Raw genomic sequence first — 22,443 nt, forward strand, 5'->3', positions numbered from 1 at the left:
TTATATTGCACTGCTAGAGTGTAAATGTAAATGAAAATGGATACGTCATTGTACAAAGCATTTAATAAATAATTACAATACTAATTAAATCATCCCACAACCAACTGTACCAAGCACACTATTTTTGCCCCTCACAGTACACCTCTGGTGTATTGATGCAGCCACATGTTCTACTTGCTTTTGTTCTCATTATAGTAATTTTGTTACAGTAAGTCTACATTCAGTTAATTATATTGTCCATGAAATTGTGTTTTTCCTTTTTATATTCCATGGCAGCCTTTATAACTTCTTTAATTAGCTGAGTAGAAACTGGAAAAGAAACAACCTGAGGGTGTATAAGGTGACTTTTCAATCTTCTTGGTGTCCTTTTCCGGTCACTCCGGTAGCTTTCTGAGATTAGCTAATAATTTATTTTGGTGGCATTTTGGGCTTACCTATTTCCTGGAGTACTGGAGGGTCCATGTGGTGCACTAGTTCAATGCAAACAGGAATAGGGGTAAAGTTTCCCTGGAAAGCTTCTTGCCTACCTCAGATAGCAACAGTGTGTTGTTCTATATAATAGAACAATGGCTGGCAACCTTTTTCTATCAGTGTTCCGGCTATTATTACATTTTATTATATCTTACTTTATTATACTAATATAATAATATTAATAGTAATGGGATGGACAAATAATCATCCAAGATATGTCACACAGTACTGCCCCAGTTCAAATTATGCCACATAGTTGTGCCACCAATTCATATCTTGCCACATAGTTGCCATATTGTTGTTCCCCCAATTCATAACATGCCACATAATTGTGCACCCAATTCATAGTATGGCACATTGTTGTGCCTCCACTTCATAGTATGCCACATAGAGGTGCCCCCAATTCATAGTATGCCACATAGTTTCATACAAAAAGTACTGGAACACATAACCAGGGGCATGTGTGCTGTAATTTCAGGGTAATTCCAGTTTAAAACACAGGAGCAGCATTTACTCTTTGCTCTATGCATACACTTGGACCTGCACTGTTTGTTCTATGGCAGGCACTACTCCGAAGCAAAGCCCTGCAACAATGGAACTGGAGCATGCCACCAAAAAGCAGAAAGACATCATACGTAAGCCACTAGTTAGAGGTGTTTTCTACATTATTTATTAGGAATTGTATAGTTAGTTGTACTGTTTTTTCTCAGTACCCTGTTCAAGGGAAGAGAAGTAGCAAGTCTCACAATTTACAATATGGAGCAAGTAATAATATTTTACCAGATGCTTACAGTGGAGTTTTTTGTGCAGCTTATACTCCTCAATCTACGATTAATACTACTCAACTCTCAGGATTACCACTCAGGATCAGTGGGTCCTAAATATTAACACTACAGGATACGACACTGAATTTTTAAAAACAAATTTATAAAATCCCGAACTCTATACTCCCCAGTGGAGTTACAAGCATTACAAGACAGTCTACAAAATTTTCTGAAATCAAAAGCCATCTGTCCTCTTCCTACAATCCAGAGGAATGCTGGCTTTTTATAAAAGCTTTTCCTGGTAAAGAAGTCATCACGCAATTTCAGAACTCAAACTATTCCCGATTTACAAAGACTCAATTGGTTTGTTCATGCGAGACTGTGATTTCCATTCTCAATGTGATAGGAAAAGTAGATTTTCGTACCTCAATAGATTTAGAGGAGGCTTACGAGGTATGTCTATTAAATAACTGATCTTTATTTATAGGTATTACAAATGTAATGTTTCTCTCCTTCAATATACTCCCCATTTGCAATAATACATCACTGTCATCTTGTTTTCCATTGGTCAAAGGCCTGGAGCAAATCAATTTCTGTCACTTGTTTCAACATATCTGCGGTTTTCTTCTTTAGAGCATCAACTGACTCAAAATGTGTCCCTTTAAGCACGGAATTTAACTTTTGGGAAAAACATAGAAATCGCAAGGTGCTAAATCGGGCGAATATGGAGGATGTTCAACTGTAGTAATATGTTTGTCGGTCAAAAACTGCTTCACAGAAAGTGCTGTGTTAGCAGGCGCATTGTCCTGGTGAAGAAAGAAACCATTTTTCCACAGTTGCGGCGTTTCTTTCTGACTCTTTCTCTCAGCTTTTTCAAAACTTCCTTATAATAATGCTGATTAACTGTTGCCTTCTGGAACCCATTCTTCCAAAATTACACCCTTAATATCGAAAAAAACAATCAGCATTGCTTTGAATTTTGTCTTGCTTTGACAAGCTTTTTTCATTCTTGGTGATAACGGTTTTTTCCAGTGCATTGACTGTCTTATGTTTTAGGATCATACTGGAAGATCCAGGTCTCATCACAAGTGATTACTTTATGAAACAGGTTCGGATCTGTGTCAAGTTGCTGCAGAATGTCAACACAACAATCCTTGTGACATTCTTTTTGCTTTGGTGTGAGATCCCTTGGGGCCATATTTGCACAAACTTTCGTCATGTTAAGGTCCTCACGCAAAATTTTACATACGGTGTATTTGTCAATGTTCACGGATTCACTATCATTCAAATCTGAATGATTTTTTCTACATTTTCTTTGGTTCTTGATGTGCAAGGTCGTCCAGGGCGTTCATCATCTTCGACATTCTCACGTCCCTCGCTAAATCTTTTGTGCCACTCAAACACATGCGCACAAGACAGACAGTCATTCCCATAGGCCGTAGTAAGCATTCTAAAACATTCTGTTGGTGTTTTGTGCAATTTTACTAAAAATTTCAAATTGACATGTTGTTCATCTTTTAAACTTAGCATTTTTTCGGCACTCTACAGAAAACACAACCAAACTAAATGGCGACTCACAATTAACTGAACTTCATAGAGTGTTACAACTTGTCATGCAGGTTCAGACAGGTTCAAGGTTACTACATATGCATTTATAACCAGGCGCAGGCTGGCGAATCGGGGGGGCGCACAGGCGGCTGCATCACATGACAGGCGATGTGGCCGCATCGCCTGTCATGTGATGCGGCCACCTATGCGCTGATGCATGCCCCCTGCCCCCCGCCCCAGCCCGCCCCTGTTTATAACCGGTTCTGACTGCTTTGTTTACTAGGTAAAATCACAGTCTCGCTATTTAATAGACATACCTCGTATTTCCACATTACTATTTTGACACAGCGTCATAAATTTCTGCGTTTTTTCACTTCCAGTTCACTTTTCTTCCTCTGTACTTCTCCATGGACCTTCAATAAAATGGTAGCAGTTCTTATGGCTGCTCTCGGAAAACAAGAAGTTGCTCTGGGGCCATATCTGGACAACCGTCTTGCCATAGGAAAGTCAGAACACATTGCAGAGAATATGGTAAGGTAATTTTAGTCCTACAACAACAAGGCTGGGTCATCAATGCAGCCAAAAATAATTTTGTGCCCTCTCAACATCTGCAGTTCTTTGGAGTACAGCGAGACACAACAAGAGGCAATATGGCTTTATCACAAGAAAGATTTATCAGCTCTCAATTTATGCTAGATTCATTCACAATAATTGACTTTGATAAGGATTTGTCTCAGTTTCCTGGGAAAGTTCTCATTAGCCATAGGTTGGTTTTGTTCCTTGGGAAGGTGGCATATGTGGAACCTGCAACTGCATCTACTAGCCAAATGAAATCACAATTTGAACTCAAAGGTCACCTGGTGGCAAGTTTCAAAGTTAAAAAAAAAACCAAAGCATGTCCCTTTAAGAACCAGAAATGATTGTTCTCATATGGACTCCAGCACCATAAGTTGTGAAGCTTACCTACTAACAGGGGCATAGCAAAAATCTGTACACAAACACCCTGAAGATGAGAGCAGTTTGGCAACAAATTCAAAACTTTCAGTCTTTCCTTGACACAGACATCTCAAGACATTTTCTGACAACAGAAGTGGTCTCTGACAAAAACAAAAACAAACATGTCATGGCCAGAGAAAAATGTAAGGTCTCTTTCTGAACTTCATAAAACAGGCAAAAAAATAATAACAAACAATACTATAGTGAATATGTCAAATTCATCCAAGAGAATGGTCTCTGCACAAGAAGTTTTTCAATTATTGATCAAAACCCTAAAATAGTTAAGTTTACTCATGTTACAGAGACATAAGAGCAGTGGGAATATATGCACTGCATCATAGCCAAATAGCTTTCAACTAGGGTATGTTTTCCCTCCATATCCTTTCATTACCCACACCCTAAAGTAAGCAAGAAAAAGGTCATGATAATCCTTCCATTTTGGCCTTGTCATTCATAGTTTGCAGTGGGTTGGGGAAGGCAAAGGTTTTCTGAACTGTCTACATTTGTTTGGTTTGAGTAATTTTTGGTGTAGGCTGCCGTATAGATGAGGATCAGGAGTTAATTTCCTGTGAGTCCACTGGCACAACTGTAGTGTGTTGATTTAGGGTATAGGTCTGGGGTGATAACTTTTCTATTTAAAAAACAGGTTTTTAATGGGCTTATCTTTTTGTGATTTTTTTTTCTTGAAGGGTATTATTGCTGGTGTGTGTTCTCTTTTCATTTTGACTGTTATCTTTTTCTTTTTCTTTCTGTATTCTCTTGGTGTAAGGTCTGAAGAGAGTGGTGGGGGGAGAGAGAAGATAAAAAAAAAAAAGGATGGAGAAGGAAGGGAGGATTTATTCTCTTTTGCAGTGGTTTTAACTCTTTTGTTGTGTTTAGAGCTCTTCTGTGCCGTTTAAGGCTCTTTTTGCAGTGTATATAACTCTGTCATGTCGATCAGATCTTTTGCATCAAGGTCCAGTTCTTTATCCAAATAGGACTCTATCTCTTTGATGGCATGGATATTGAGCAGTCGAGGTTGAGACACAGTAGTTGACTTACCTCTTAAAGCAATAAAAAAAACTTCTTCCATTGTTTATTACAGAATCTGTAAAAAAATCAGTTTGTGGTGTAAAACTAAGATAGATTATTCCACCTCTGCCACAGTAACAATTGTTCTAGATTTTCCTCATAGAGGGGTTTGACAATGGCTTAGCTCTATTTACCCTCAAGTTCAAGAATCTGCACTCATTATGTTTCTGGATACTAAATTGTCATTCAGAAATCTTATTTTTCAGTTCTCCTTTGAATTTTAATAATGTTTAGGAAGCCTTAGTATTTGATTCCTTTCGAAAAATTGTATATCTCCTACAAATGACTTACATTTAAAGTTTTGAAGCAATCACATCTGCTTGTCATGTTCCAGAACTACATGACTTTCCTAAACATTTCTACAGACAAAATGGTATTAAGAACTAAAACTGCTATTTACCTAAAGTAGGTTCTCCTTTTTATATCAATAATAAGATCATACAGAATTTCTCTGTCCACAACAAACTAATGAAAGTGAAGAACAATTACATACTGTAGATCTTGTTAGAGCAATATTTGTTACTTTGCAAGAGGAAATTAATTTGGGAAGACAGAACAACTATTTGTCCTTCCACAAGGTCCTCGTAAAGTGTGTGCTCCATCCAAACCTGATCTAGCAAGATAGATTTTAAGGACAGACATAGAGTATTTAAGAAATGAAATTAACGGTAAATATAACTCTTTAATCTCTATATTAAACAAAAGAGAATTGTGATAAGTAACAGAGACTCCAAAGTATTAAACCAAGACAAGGGAATCATATAACGGAGAAATCCAAAAGTCCCAGTGCAAACACATATCACCAGAAGAAATATATATATATGTATATATATATATATATATATATATATATATATATAATTGAGAGATACCAATCGGTGCAAGGAGTCTTTAGGATCCACAAGGGTAGATTATTTATTCAGCTGCTGACGTGTTTCGTCTGCTCCCAGGAAACTTTTTCAAAGCAATAGACTAGTCCACACAATAGCTTCCTATATAAAGCCATTAAACAGTTTGTGATTGATAGATTGTTAAATGGTCCATTATAAACACCTGAGGGTGTTTTCCTCAGCACAAAATAATTTAGAAGCAATATATGATTATACAATTACATATATAACGTATCCCTTCTATAGAATAGGCTCACATTTCAGAACAGATAATAAAATATGTAAAAGAAAATATAATATTGCACCGATTGCAATCTTCTCCAAAAACATATGCGGAATCCGACTTCTCCCATTGATACTCAATAAAGTGGATCTTTAAACGTGAATGCTAACAAATTGATCACTAGATCTCAATAATATTCCAATCTGAACCTTCAGATATTAAACTCACTACTATATCGATAATCCTTAATAAATGGCTTGAATAAAGCACAAATAAATAAAAGTGTATATTTCTATATGTGGAATGACTCATGTATATTACAGGTCTCCCATCCAAACACTGACCAGACTAAACTCTGCGTAGCTTCAAGAGTAATTAAGATTACTTGAGGGGGAAACAACTTCAAGTGTAATGTAAAAAGAGATCACAATACTCCATATATCTCGCAAGATTCACATAGAAAAATAAAGTTAATTATAAATAGCAATCATTAACTTCTATAATTTTATTAAGCCCATCAGGTGACAATGTTTGTAGCTTAGAAATCCAGAAGGCTTCACCTCAGCATAGGTTTTTATATTTGTCTCGCCCTCTAGAGGTATTATCAAATTTTTCCACTCCCGTAATAGTCAGCCCTATTAGTGAGCATTCATGTTTATAGAAAAAATGTCTGGACACACTATGTGTTAAAAGCCCCCATAGAATATTAAGTCTGTGTTCACGGAACCTAATTTTCAAGGACCGGGTGGTCCGACCCACATATTGAAGGCCACATGGGCAGTTCAATACATAGATAATAAAAGTAGAGTCACAATTAATAAACTAATTAGTAAACTAAATTAATTTGGAACTCAAATACATTAATTCTAGAGTGTATAACCTTTTTTCCATTTTCCACAAATTTGCAGGTGTCACGACTTGCACTCTGCAGCTGCTGACTGCAGTGACTTTATTGGATTTGTTATGTATTCTACTTGTAGTACCACTGCCCACCAAAGGGGCCACTGTGCTACTTTGATTATTTTCCTTGATCACTGGGAGTGGTTTCAGCTGCATGAGGCCTATACAAACCTGCCTGCTTCAAACAGTCTGGGCCAGATCATCAGGTCACTCCTGTGAGCATTGCCATGTGCTTTGTTCCTGTGTGCATTACCAAGTTGTCAGTTCCAGTCTGCATTATCAAGTTGTCAGCTCCAGTCTGCATTACCAAGTTGTCAGCTCCAGTCTGCATTATCAAGTTGTCAGCTCCAGTCTGCATTACCAAGTTGTCAGCTCCAGTCTGCATTGCCAAGTTGTCAGCTCCAGTCTGCATTACCAAGTTGTCAGCTCCTGTCTGCATTACCAAGTTGTCAGCTCCAGTCTGCATTAGCAAGTTGTCAGCTCCAGTCTGCATTACCAAGTTGTCAGCTCCTGTCTGCATTACAAAGTTGTCAGCTCCAGTCTGCATTACCAAGTTGTCAGCTCCAGTCTGCCTTACCAAGTTCTGTGAGTTCAGGTCTCTCATCAGGACTGGACTTCCTTTGTGAGACTTATCCGTGGTTGCCGTGCACCGCTATTCCAAGATCTGCTATTGTTGCTCTCTCTACACCTGCTGCGCTGAATACCATCTACGGATCTGTTAAGTCTTCTATATTGTTGTTCCCATTGAACTGTTGCTCTGTCTTTTCATTTCTGTATATCTGTGCCACAATCCGTGGTGGACTGTTATTTGTGTTCTTAATAAAGGCACTTTAACCACTTACGCTCTCTCGGTGGTCATACCTGGGAAATCCTGACAGCAGGTTAGACAGACCCTTTTGTTACATCTGTAACATCCACTTGGTCTAGTTGATGGCCACCATGAACCTTTTTTATCAGTAACATTACATATTGGTTCTTTTCTCAATACACTAGGAGCTAGAAGATTTTTCAAATTATTATTTCTCTTGAAAACTACTTTTGGCTTCGATCCCAGAATATTTCCTAAAATAGAATCCTGTTGTAAAACTTTATAATTCCTAAATACAATATTTCTAATCTGACATGATTTACTATTATATTTAGAAATGAACACATGTAAATAATCTTTTTTATATGTCGATTGAATTTTTTTCAGTTTATTAGGGACTAATAAATTACTTCTATCCTGTTGTAATGCAAAATCTTTAGCTTCTTGTATTAAACCATCAGGATAACCTCTATTTAAGAATTTATTGTGCATAATTTCAGCTTGTACCTTAAAATCATTGACTTTCGAGCAATTCCTCCTTAGTCTACTCACCTGCCCTTTCAGAATATTAGTAATCCAAGGTTTATAATGGCTACTAGTGAAATGAAGGTAAGAACTAGAATCTACTAATTTGTTATAATTAGCCGATTTAATAGAGCTATCATTCACTGAGGGGGTAACATCCAAGAAAGTAATAGAAGTAGAATTAATTTGATGTGTAAAACTCAACCCATATACATTAGTGTTAAGGTAGTGAATAAATTGTTGTGCAGATATTTCATCACCATTCCAAATAATAAAAAGATCATCAATATAACGGCCTTAGAGCACCAGGTTCCCCCCGAATGGCCCCCCTAACTCCCCATGTAGAGGTTAGCATAGCTTGGGGCGAACCTGGACCCATGGCCGTTCCCATAACCTGAAGATAATAAGTAGATTCAAACAAAAAATAATTACGAGTTAAGATAAACATAATTGCATCAAGAAGAAATCTTTTTTGACCAGTAGAAATATCCGGGTCCCTTTCTAAAACTTTTTCTATAGCTGCTGAATCAGCTAAGTGAGGAATGTGAGTATATAAAAACTGTACGTCAAGAGTCATACATTTTTAACTAGATTGCCAAACAATATTGTCTACCAAATTTAAAATATGCATGGTGTTTCTAATATAAGATTTGAGTGACAACACATATTTCTGCAAAAAGTGATCAACAGAAAAAGATAGATTTGAAGTTAGAGAACTAATACCCGAAATAATAGGACGCCCTGGTGGTAGTGTTAGAGATTTGGGAATTTTGGGCAAAATTATAAAAAACAGGTGTGATAGGGTGACAACTACACAAAAAAACATGTTCTTCCTTTGATATGACCCCCTCAGCAAGGGCAGAATCTAATAGACAATTTAGATTGTATTGAAATGATTTAGTAGGGTCTCTCAATAATTTACAATAGAAAGTATTGTCATTTAATTGTCTCAATGCTTCCTTAATGTAGTATTCTCTATCCAGAATAACAACACCCCCACCTTTGTCTATAGACCTAATGACTATAGAAGTATAATTTTGGAAATGCTTTAATGCTTGTCTTTCAGACCTTGACAAATTACATTTGCCTAGATCCTTATTTTTATTTTTAACACAAAGTTCTTGAAAGTCATTCCAAGTACTTTTATAAAACAAATGGATAGCTGTACTTTTCTGGCTCAATGGAAAGAATTCATTGAGTTCATTGATCGTTTCAATCTGGAGAGCCGCGCTTGGCAAATACAGGCGGAGTTCGTGAGAGGTATCATATATTTATTTCTACCTTGCTGTAGTCGGCCAATATCAGTGGATATCATCTCTGGTAATCTAACTTCTTGTTGTCCTCATAATATATCGGAACATTCCTGGCATGTCAATACATATGGGATATTTCTTTCTCCCTAATTGAATTTATGTGAGTCACTAACCATCTGGAGGTCTGGATTCTTGTTTATTAATGCACAAGGTGTATTGGTTGAATTATATTACACTTATATGCTATAGCTAGAATTGCATATTTTAATTTGTTTTAAAATGTTTGTTTTTAAAATATAATGTCATGTGATTTACATTGAATAATTTGTTCATTTTTTGCACAGATTGGTATCTCTCAATTATATATATATTTCTTCTGGTGATATGTTTTTGCGCTGGGACTAATTATTTTTATGGGTTGTCGCTTTCCCATCTTCTAGCTGCAGCTCATTTCCAGATATATCCGTTTACCTTTTATTATTTATAATACATTTTTGTAGCGCCAATTATCTTGTATTTATAGAATCATATAACAGACACAAAGAATTCAAATGACAAAATAATGGCTGGGTCACAATCCAAGAAAAGACCTCAAGATAGCTGCTATGCTTCAGTAATAATGAGTATTATTGGCAACAACCTTGAGAGATTTTCTCTTTCCAATTCAAATTGCTAATCATTAAGAACAAAGCAGATTGATGGGGACATACATTATAATAACTTGGTGACAATTTATTAAGTTATGCTTCAATAGACCACATCCCAGGAAATAATTTGCTGGGGATATGTAGAACCCGAAAATTAGTACGGTCTTTGGGAAATGGGGTATCTGGTAACCATAATTTACTTTCTTAAATTAACTGCAATAATCTATGTTTACATTACAATAACATGTTTACTGTTATTTGATGGGGCTTATTTTAGCTTTTCTCTGTTAGGGGCCTATTTTTTAAACCTTCGATTGGCGTCTATTCCCTGAAAACAGCAGTTTTTGGGGAATAGACCTAAATTGAAGTATTTGCCTCATCTATCAACAGTGCATCGCAGCAGATATCATAGATATCGGATATGATAAATATCTGCTGCTTTGCACTTTTTTTTCCTAATACATAGCAGTCCCCATGGATGTCTATGGGGACTGCTATGTACCACAATTTAACAGTGAATGGAAATGGTTTTACACATACGGTTATGTACGCCAGCTCAGGCTGACGTACATTACCGTTTCTGCTATTTTTTTGCTCTGTTCAGTTCTGCTCCGAAGACCAGAGCTCTACAGCGCATGTGTGGAGGGATCACATGATTCCTCCCTGTCACACACCACTCTCTGCAACAGTGAAGTGCAGAGAAGTTTTCAGACAGAGGATGCGCACAAGGCTTCTATGAATAACAGCAGCTTAAGGAATGAAGAGGCAGGAAAGTTTTTAACTTCACAGAAACAACAATTTTTTGTGGCTGCTGCTCCTCTGGAGAGTTTTTAATAAATATGAAAAATAGTTCAATCCTTATCAATGCGATAAGGATTGAAAACTATTTTTTATTTTATGTGGCTGTTGATAAATGTGCCCCTTAAGCTGTTACCTTTCACTATGCTGCAAACTATAAGTACTTGTGATATCGCTGATTATCTTAAAGTTTTGCATACTATCTGGAAGGTTGTCGCACTGTTACGTCAGTGAATGGAGCAAGAAATATTGTCATGTTAGTACAAGCATTTCAAGCTCTTGATGAGAAAGAGCAGAACTGCAAACATAGCAACTAGAGTTCAATAAAATATTCATGTGTAAATGAAATTTACCAAAAGTCCCAACTTCATAATAAGAGTAGTTTATTTTCATAAACCCAAAAAATATGAATTTGTCATTTTATAACACTGATAACAGGACATTGCAAAAAATACACCAAAAATGTTGTTTCTTTGACATTTCTCATTCCTCTTACCTCCTGCAGAAACTGAATTTTGTTTTCTAGAAGCTCCTGAACTTGCTTAATTTCCTCCTGCCTCTGCTTATATTGTTGAAATGACTCCGGTTCATTGCAGCTAGTCAAATTTCCACTATCAGTCCTGAAAATAATCACAATAACAATTCACAATTAATATTATTTTCACATATTATGCACTTCGTTTTAGAATGATCATTATCCATAGGAATCATAGGCTCATGCAGAGTTGGGTGTATGCATAAAATACAGGGGTGCAAATGTCTACTGATGATGATGACGGTTGCCAGCACTGGCTAACTGCTTGTGATTGGACGATTGCATGTTGATCTATGCAGCTGATAGTGCTTTCTTAATTGAACATATCTATATTTTATGAATTTCGTGGGTGTACTTGTGGGAGAATGAGGATTTGCTACTTTGAGGAAGATTATACCTGCTGTATAATTAAAGATCTTTTATGTAAATCACACCTAACAGTGAATTCCTGTTTTGCTATCAACATAAATGTTAAAAAAAAAATTCTTGTGCTTATGATTTGGTTGGGTGTAGGTGTATCTGGCATACACCTGCCACGTTTGCTACTGGTGAAGAGCTGAAGTCATCTTAAGATGTGTTGGAGTAAAATATGCTGTTTTAAATATGCTTTCTATGTGCATCTTTTTAGAGCTATTTCTTTGGACACATATGTATGCAGCCAAGCATCAGCCCACAAATGTTGAGGTGAAATCTTTTGTACAATGCACATACACATGTTTGAGGCAAACGTGAAATACTTCCCTTTGAGGAAGGAGGAAAATGGTAAAGAAGAAGGAGATGAGGGGAAGTGAAAAAATGCCATTCTCATAGATCCCAGGTTTGCACATGTAGTTTTGTGTGGGGAACATCTTGCTAACCTCATCTGTCTTGTTTATTTAAACTGATCTGTTCTTACCTCAATTCCAGAGAGACAATATTATTTTAATATTATTACAGATCTCCATTGTTATTGCTATTATTGTTTACCTGTTATTGACCAAGCTTGGATTTGTCTACACTTGTCTCTCTTTAATACTGACCTCGGCTTGTTTTTGGCTAGTTCCTGAATCTTAGCTGTATGCCTCAAAGGTTGGTCTGTCTCTAAAGCTGGGTACACACTACAAGTTTTTCATCCAATTATCGTGACGATCACATGATAAATGCCCGTTTGCTAAGATATCGCATTAGAGGGATGAAGAGCACAGAGCTGAAGGTAAATCATGTAGATGTATCCACCTAAATCTGAATGCTCATCATTACTTTGGTAAAATCATTATAGGAATCGCATCTGCAGTAATTTTCTGTAGTGTGTACCCAGTTTAACTGTGACTCACTGTTCATCCTCACTATATCACTGCTTTTATCTACAGCAGCTCTCACCAGCAGCTGCATAGTAAGGTAATCTTGAAGCCACAAAGTGTGGGCATTTTGGGCAAAGGGACACTTCCTTGCGGGGGTCCCTCCTGAAATCAAAGGTGCTCAATAGACTCGGCTACCAGTTGAGCCAGTATATGTAACTGACAGCATAGATAGTCCACAACTGGCTGGTCACTACAGCCTCATAAACATAACTACAAAGAAGGGAGGAATTTTGGTTATTATTTTGCACTGCACTATAAATGATACAACAAATGGCAAATGGAAACTAGTGCCTCTTTGTCATATACCATATATGTACTAAAGAACATCAACATGAAATGCAGATTAATATTAAAACATATGCTAACTCTAAGGGGCATATTCAATTGACGGCGGGATCGGCGAAATCCCGCGCTCAAAAAATATTACCGTTATTACGGTAATCCTGCACGGGAAAACCGTTAATAGAGTAATTTACTCGCTGGATTTCAGCTCGCAGCTCCCTGAGCTGCGATCTGAAATCCAGCGAGATATTACCGTATTAACGGTAATATTTTTTGAGCGCGGGATTTTCGGCGATCCCGCTGTCAATTGAATATGCCCCTTATACTTTATATTAGAATAAAAATACAAAATGAAATCCATTCAGAAAAATATCTATTAACTGAAATAAATATCATATATCAAAAAATTTAGCAGAAATGTTAGAATGACAAAATGTTATCCCAAGGAATTCATCAACAGTAGTATAAACAACTGTAAAATAGAGTTGTAGTCTACTCTCAACACGTGTTTTGCATTTTGCTTCCTCAGGTGAAATAAGCTAAAAAATTAGAGAACCCTGTTAATATGTAAAAAATCTGTAACATGCCCCTGATGGCATCCTTTCTCTTTGTCCCAAATTCCTTTTCCTCAGCAACTGCTACATTTCTGGATTTGTGAGCAGCAAAATATTGGCAAACTAACTTCCGCTGGAGAATCAGGCCAATCAAAGTACAGAAGCCAGTCATCAAGCATTAACAATGTCTCATGTCTATAGATTTAAAGTAGAAGCTTACAGCCACTCACTCATTCTTCCTGGATTGTACTAGGGAAATACAGCCTTATGACTTTAACTATTAATAGTCCAATCTACTGTACACTCAGGACTGCAGCACAGTCTGACTGATTTATCCTTTACATTTGATTTGTTACACATTTTACACACTCAATACAACACAATGACCACTGCAAACGCAATTATTTACTGTTCATTCAGCTATATAGCTGTAGAAATTAGAGATGTGCACAGACCCTGAATTTTGGTTTTGGTTCTAATACCATCTTTGTGTTTTGGCATTGGCAAAAAACCACATGTGTTGAGGTTTTGGTTTTGGATATGTATTATAAAAAAATGTGAAAACAGGTAAAATCAAGTCATTTTGAGTTTTTTTGCATTTACATTAGCATTTATATAATTAGCATTCAATTTCTAATGATCACAGTGGCAGTAATTTGCGAGAGACTTAGGGTCAGAATTTTGTTTTTTTTAAATGGGAGTAATCACTGCATGCTTGAATAGTGATGGAAAAATACCAGTAGAAAGAGATAGATTACAGATTTTAGTTAGAGGGTTGATGAGCACAGAAGACAGGGACCTACTAATTTGTGAGGGAATGGGATCAAGAGGACAGGAGGTAGAGTAGGAAGATGAGAAGAGAGTAGAAACTTCCTCTTCATTTGTGGGATCAAATGAAGAGTATTAGAGGGTGCTACAAAGGAATTGAGCTGATTGCTTGTTGAGGGAGATGATACCATTTCAAGTCTGATCTTATGTATTTTGTCCTTGAAATAGGAAGCAAGATCCTGGGCACGGATGGTAGTTGGAGGATTTGGGGCGGGAGGATTTAGAAGATATCTAAATGTGTTAAAAAGGCGTTTGGGGTTAGAAGCCTGAGCATAGATGAGAAAATGAAAGTATGTTTGTTTTGCAGTTTCCAGGGCATTTCAATAGGAGTGGTAGATACCAGTATATGTGATGAAATCATTAGAGGTACAAGATTTCCGCCAGTGACGTTCTGCTTTACGAGAAAGTTTTTGTAGAGTTCGTGTTACTTTAGTGTGCCACGGTTGGCAGCGAAGTCTACGCGGAGTATGTAGTGTCGCTGGAGCCACGTGATCAAGGGCAGTTGCTAGGTTTTGGTGAAAATGGGGTAGTGCCCGATCAAGGAGGAGAATGTAGAAATTGGGGAGAGAAGGTGTTGGAGAGAGGTGGAAAACTGTTGACGATCAATAGAGTTGATATTCCTGCGGTTGTGAGGAGGCTTGGAATAGTTTGACATTAGGGAGAGTTAAGAACTGGGAGTGAACGAGTATCTAATAAGGTGATGGTCCGAGAGGGGAAAAGGAGTGTTAAGGAAATCAGAAACTGAGCATAGTCTAGAGAAAACAAGATCAAGACAGTGGCCATCCTGATGAGTAGCGGATTCAATCCACTGGGAGAGGTCAAGTGTGGAGGTTAGAGAGAGTAGTTTGGAAGCGGCATTGGAACGTGGATTAGAAATAGGGATGTTGAAATCACCCATGATTTCAGAGGATAAGAAGGATGTCAGAGGAAAATAAGTGAGGGAGCCACGCTAAGAAGTGTCCAAGAAATTGTTGGTGTGGACCAGGGGTGCGATAGATGACAGCAACACGCATAGAGAACGGGTTAAAAATCCTAACAACATGTACTTCTAAAGATGTGAACATGAGTGATGGGACATTTGGGAGAACTGTGAACGTGCATTGTGGGGAAAGAAGTAGTCCAACCCCACCTCCTTGTCTGCCTCTCGGTCTGGGGGTGTGGGTGAAATGGAGACCACCATGTGAAAGGGCTGCAGGTGAGGCAGTGTCTGATTGCTTGAGCCATGTTTATGTTATTGCTAGAAGGTTTAGATCGTGTACAGAGTTAAGTTTGTTACAAACAGAGCGTGCGTTCCAAAGGGCACATTTAAAGGACTTTGGAAGAAAGGGGAGACAGGTGATGCATTTGAGATTTTGCTGGATTTCTGTAATGTTCAGATATATGGATGTGGGAGAAGTGAGGGGGACCTGGATTAGGTGATATATCACCAGCTAATAGAAGCAGGGAGGAAGAAAGGTAAGAAATATGATTGTAAGATGTGTGTCTTTAGTTTCTGGTGACAGGGTGAGGATGTTAAAGTTATTGAATTTAAATAGGAAAAGAGTTCATGAATGTTAACTAGAAGTGAGTGAAGTAATGAAGGGGCAATGTGGACAGAGGTGTGTGTTGCAGGATGGGTGAGGGATGATATAGTCCTAAAGATAATGCCATGAAAAGAGAGAAAGAAAAATATTTTGGCAAGCATTGGGATTTATGAGTAAAATTGCAAAAATTAGGGAATTAAAAAAATTATCTAATTGCAATGTCCTGTGTAATCAGAGAATTAGTGCAGAGTGAGGCTGCAGCAAATGTATTTTTTTCATGAATGTCTGGATAGTATAGAGTAATGATGTGGGAGCCATGTGGGGGAGCGGGTGGAAGTGTTGAATGGAGAGAAATAAAGAGCAGGTGATTGAGTAGTTGAGTTTTTGGAGAGTCATGAGAGAGGAGAGTGGTTCAATTTCAATATCATTTCTTCCTACTTGTGATGGCAGACAAAGCATTAAGTAGAATTGAAAGCACAGTGATGAGATAGGGGACTGAAATAGCTCTAGCATGGGTAGGGAGTGGCTGAGCAAGTAGTACAGCAGGCTGATTAAACAGAGGCAATGTTGCAGGTAAAATAAACTGACAAATAAAACAAACGGTCATGAGCTGAGTAGACAATAAGATCAGAGTCCATAACAGTCTTCATGTTTTGAAGCTTGAAGCCAGAGAGAGATGGAAACATCAGGGGTAGAATATGGTTTTTCAAGTGAATACTGACTGTTGTCCTTGTGTTCATGTGATAACAGGCAGAATGTTCTTCTCCTGTTTCCTCCTGTTTAACACCGGTATAACTCAGAATTATGCTGTTTAAATTTTTATTTTACACTTGTATGTTTACACTTAGAGCTATACACACTAACTGTGCAGCAATCACTGGCTTGCAGCCATACTACAATGAATATATAAGGTTAACAAACACATGCGATGAGTGTTCTTCAATCAAGCCCTCAATAAACCCGCCCAACAAACCCTAGCAATAAAAGGTTTAAACAAACAAACAGTGAAAGGACAGCATACAATAGAAATAAAATTGCACTTTCTTAATTCAGATCAGACTCTGTTGCAATAAGGCTGTAGTAATCACCAATAGAAATAAAATTGCACTTTCTTAATTCAGATCAGACTCTGTTGCAATAAGGCTGTAGTAATTACCAATATATATATCCAAAACCAGATTGTGAATGGCCATAAATTAGCAAAGGGTGCAAAAATGTTCAATGAGATTGTATCTCCCTGTACTTTGAGGAATGAGTTCAAATAGATGCCATAAATATTGAAACTGTACTTGTTAATATTGAAATGGTAACCGTTAGGAGATATTGTGTTCCAATACATAAGTTGGTAGTACAGACAACTGATTGATGGGAAAGAGTTTCAATAATCCAATTAACGAGTAGCAGATAGTCAATATTCCTTTCATTAATGTGATATATAAGATGTGTAAATTGTACTTGCGTTTATAGGGAAATTCCAAGCCGGGTATCAAATGCACATAAGTAAAAGTTCCTGGTTGTGCTGGCAACAGGCAATGAAACGCACACCTGACAACGCTGTTTTTGCAGTACACGTGATAATCGAAGGGAGTGTACCAAAGTGTTTCATCCAACCAGACTTTCTCAAAGGGCTGTTTAGGAGATTTTGGCTCTTTACTGTTACTTATATCGGTTGGTGCAATTTGCTTGTTGCTGATTGTATCTTCTTGTCCTGGATAACATCCAATTGGTGTAATCGTGGTGTAACAACATAACATGTACACATCATGGATTAATCCATATCTTTCAACAATTAGGTTTAGCGATGTGCATAATCTTATATGGGGTCTCAATTGCATAGGTCAGATTATAAAACGATAGCTTCATAAGAAATAAATATAAATGAACCAAAATGTGAAATTCTGCAGCTGATATGCCAGACATATAAATTAATACATTGACATATAGAGAATCATATAGGCATGCATATTGGCCTAAGCAAATTTAAAGTTTATACATTCATGGTTACTCAGTAAGAAATGATGGGTTTATCTTTATTAATGGGGTTAGGATACTGATATTGGAGTGGTTCTTCTGATAACAGTATTATGTTAATGATGTACATATCGTGGTCATATATGGCTGAAATATATGACTATGTATTTAAGGAATCTGGCATCTTACCACAACTAGCCTATGGTACATGGTGGGAACAGCAACTACCATAAATGGTGTTCTCAGGAAGTCTCCCATCCTGTTACTTACCAGGCTCCATCTTGCTTGACTTCCAAGATAGAATGAGTTTGGGCATCTCCAGTGTGGTCTGATCGTAGTTACTGTGTTTCCACATCATGAATTAATACAGTAACTATGATCATCCTAAACACCCCCTTGAGAAAGTCCGGCTGGATGAAACGCATTGGGTCACTCCCCTCGATTATCACATGTACAGTTCCATATGGAACTGTACGGCAGCTCCAGATGAACGGAACTGTAAAGCAGGCCAAATACAGAATAAGGACACAGTTCTAACACATTGTGGAGAGGTAGTAATAAAAGCTCAGTAGACGAATTGTAGCAGCATCAATAGACATTTTAGAAAATAAGATAGATCTAGGTGGCCTGCAACCAGAAGATAAGTGGTGAAAGACCACGGACACAATAGTTTCAATGTTAGAAAGCACATTATAGAGAGGCAGTAATAAAAGCTCAAAAAGCTCATTAGACAGAATACAGCGGCATCAATAGACATTTTGGACAAGACGAAAGATCAAGGTGTGCAAAGGCCATAATGTAAAATAAAAACAAAATTGAAATGTCCTTGAGAGCTCCCATCTATATTTTAAAAAGCATGTGCATAGCTTAACAAACAAAGCACTTCTGCAACAGGGAATGTCACTTTTTTGGCTGAAGTGTTTGATTTGTTTGCTACCCCACAAAAGAGAACATTTTGCTATGGATTGTTGAGCTGCAGAATAGATAAGGATTTTAACAATGTACTAATTGCCATTAGGCTAACAGTGGTTATCTTCCTCAATGTTGACAATGTTATCACCCTCATCATCATCCTCATCACTGCTGTTAATATCATCATCACACAATATTAATTAGTTCATCCCACTAGATGCCAGCATTACAGATAATTTTTATGATTGGCAGCAACAATGGTTTTCCTTATATAATTTGTAGTTGATTTTGATAAACACCAGTTTTTTTTGACTGGGATGCTAATTTTTACATTATCTTTATCTGATATGCATTGTATTTGTATTCTATTAATACAAGGTGTATCAATTTGAAATGTGGTACAGGTGTCAATGTATTTGGGCATTTCTTTTACGCCTGACCAGATGTCATAATAATCTTTCACATGGGTGCACTGTGTTGACTCATCATCAGTGTGACTTTTAAAAAAGGTAAGTTTTTTTTCTGGTAGCAGAATTTTTTGGAGACGCTGAAGCAGGGGACATCTCATTTGTGACTTGAGCCGGTATCTTGCTGTCAATGAGCTGTTTGCATCTGTGAAGATGTGTGTCTGTTGGAAATAAAGACATTGCATATGACTTAAACCTAGGATCAAGCATGGTTGCCAAATTGTAATGATTCAATTTCAAGGTGTGGCAAACCCTTGGGTCCTGGCGGAGCTAATAAACAATTTGATTTACAAATCCAACATACAGCAAAATTACTGACTTTCATCTCCTCCTTCAGCTTCTCTAGCCGCTTTTACAGTAGTTTTATTAGGTGTATGATTTGACACAGTCTGATAGCATCAGAACTCACTTTTAGTAAAATAATGTCACACGCCGGTCCCATAGATAGGTGCCGGCACTGTGACTTGCCTCTGGGAACTGTGATTGAGCCTATTCCTGTTTCTAAGATACTACCTTTGCACAGGTGTTCCTGACTACCTTGTTTGAACCTCCGCTTGATTCTCATTGGTTCTGGAGTATTGCTTAAACTACCCATGGTCCTTGGCTCATTGCCTGTTCTTCGTGTTACTCAGTCTGCCTTGGTCCTGTCTGCCACTACTGAACCTCTCATTGCTGTTACCTGTTAGCTGGACTTCTGGATCTACAACCATTGTACCTGGTACTTGTAGTTTCACACTGTCTGCTGAACCTTTCGTTGCTGTTACCTGTTTGATGGACTTCTGCATCTACAACCGTTGTACCTGGTACTTGTAGTTCCACGCTGTCTGCTGAACCTCTCGCTGCTGTTACCTGCTTGCTGGACTTCTGCATCTACAACCGTTGTACCTGGTACTTGTAGTTCTACGCTGTCCCGCTGAACCTTTCTCTGCTGTTACCTGTTCGCTGGACTTCTGCAATCTACCACCACCGTACCTGGTACCTGTAATCAGGGCCGCCATCAGAAATCATGGGGCCCAGTACGGCCCTTCCCCCCATGAGCAACAGCGCAACACATACTTACCTGGGGGCCCGCTGTCTTGCAGTCCGCTGGTCTCTGCTACTCTGTCTTCAGGCTGCGATCATGTGATCTGTCCCAGGCAGATCACATGATCACAGGGGAATGATTCCTCCACCCCTGCGATCGCATTCTGGTGCCTGGCTGTCACGGTGACAGCCAAGCTGAAGACAGAGTAGCGGAGACCAGCGCACTGCAAGACAGCGGGTTCTATTGAGACTTTCCTTGTGATTAATCTACCCGCTGATTTACTACGGCCTGCAGCTAGTGCTATGGTTCAAGTTCCTGATTTTGCCCAGCTGATCTAACAGTGCTGTTTTCTTTATTCATATGTTTATTGGAAGACATCAGTCATCTGCCGTTTTATACTCGGCTAGGATACTCCTCGGTCTTGCTACTTCTAGGTAATGAACTGTTTGAAGTTTCTTCTGTTCAACTATATCTTTGGGACTGTTATTAGTACATGAGTTCAACGATTATTGCTGTTCTGCTTTGAGAATTATCATGATACCTGTAACCCACCTGCTACGTAGAATCATCTTTATCTTCGGATCAACAGTTCTACATTCTCATTCTCTTGGAACTGTTGTTGACCAGTGATTCACATCTATCTGCCGTGTGTTACATTATTGGATCCACGCATTCTCCATTTGTCATCCTATGTTTGAACTATTGTTTACTCATCCCATGCAGTTGTCAAGAGTTACCAATTATGAAGTAGCATAATGTGATCTGCATCCTGCCTGTGTCCTAATTGCTGTGTATTCAATATCTGCTGTTATATATATATTCTTCCATTTCCATTGTACCATCAATCAATATACTATTTTACAGCATTGCTACCATCTCCAGTGTTTTATTCCTATTATTGCTGAAGCCTGTGAATCCAGAACTCTTTACTCTGTGTCACCTCATTCACTGTGTAATTGTGTGTTGACTCCACTATCCTCTGTCAGTCCTTGCCTGGGAGACCGCAACATGCGGAATAGGAGCAGCGGAGTCCATATGCCGTTGCGGGGATCCCTGCTGAATACCTCCTATCCATTAGACTCCGCACTCCTGGGCAAGTCCTATATAGACAGAGGCAAGGGATCTACAAAACCACTCAGAGTCGTAACAAATAATATAATTTATTACCATTTCAAATGGTTTGAGTAGCTTGCATAAAACCGAAAGCAAAAACTCAGGAATGTCATAGCAAAATGGATCACCCCGCTCATTGACGATAACATAGTGAACATTATGTACAGACGTACCATGGTTTGCACATACAGTAAACTTGGCTGTTCAAAATTTCTTTAAAAATGACAGGTCAGTGCAGGAGATGCTATCTGAAGCTCATAAAATATCTGGGAATTTTTGGCATTCAACGACCGCATGTAGAACATTGCAGTAGTTGCGAAAAAAATATCATCTGCCATACCACCAGCTGAAGAAGAGGTAGTAACGAGTTGGAATTCCACAATTTATATGCTTCAGTGCCTGGAGGAACAGCCACAAGCTATCAAGACCTACACATCAAGTCCTGCACATTAAGAGATAGGAAGAAGGAGACATGTTACCTTACTCCAGCACACTGGAGAAACCTAATAGATTGACACCGGTATGTTTCTAAGTGAAGCCAGGGATACATAAAGCAGCATTCCTGTGAATGACTTGGTATTGTGAATTACTTTTTGTTTAAATCCCTGTGCAGCTGCGGAATTGCTGTTCAGGAGAAATGGAATCCAAATTGAATTTGGTAGCGTGTACACATCATCTAAACTAATCTGCTAAGACCTGATGCATTGATGGCAGAAATTGGAACATGCCAATATAGCTGTCATGGCTTTAGTTATCTGTTGTGTAACAGGATACTAGCTGTCATACTTGGTTCCTCTTGAAAATGCTTGTTTCACAGACAATTGTTATTTAAAACTATGCTTACTAAACTTACTCTTCTTGGTCACCCCAAGCAGCAAGAGCAGCCATAGTATGCAAGGATGTTTTTTTGTTTGCATTATTAGAATAATTTTGCATTTGTAAATTGGATGCTGGAAAACGTACTAATAATGAGGAGGTTGTGGATGAAGGCATTGATGGT

General features: G+C 38.1%; 1 protein-coding gene across 1 annotated transcript in view; it reads right to left on the reverse strand.

The window, feature by feature from the left end:
- Positions 1-22,443, reverse strand: part of PDE4DIP (phosphodiesterase 4D interacting protein) — a 309,241-nt gene that overhangs the window by 234,750 nt on the left and 52,048 nt on the right. Inside the window, exon 3 of the mRNA XM_075182734.1 lies at positions 11,391-11,514. Within this exon, the coding sequence (XP_075038835.1) occupies positions 11,391-11,514 (124 nt within the window). The remainder of the gene's footprint in view (positions 1-11,390; positions 11,515-22,443) is intronic.

The sequence above is a fragment of the Mixophyes fleayi genome, chromosome 8 (assembly GCF_038048845.1).
Source record: "Mixophyes fleayi isolate aMixFle1 chromosome 8, aMixFle1.hap1, whole genome shotgun sequence".
In the NCBI taxonomy this organism is placed as follows: domain Eukaryota; kingdom Metazoa; phylum Chordata; class Amphibia; order Anura; family Limnodynastidae; genus Mixophyes; species Mixophyes fleayi.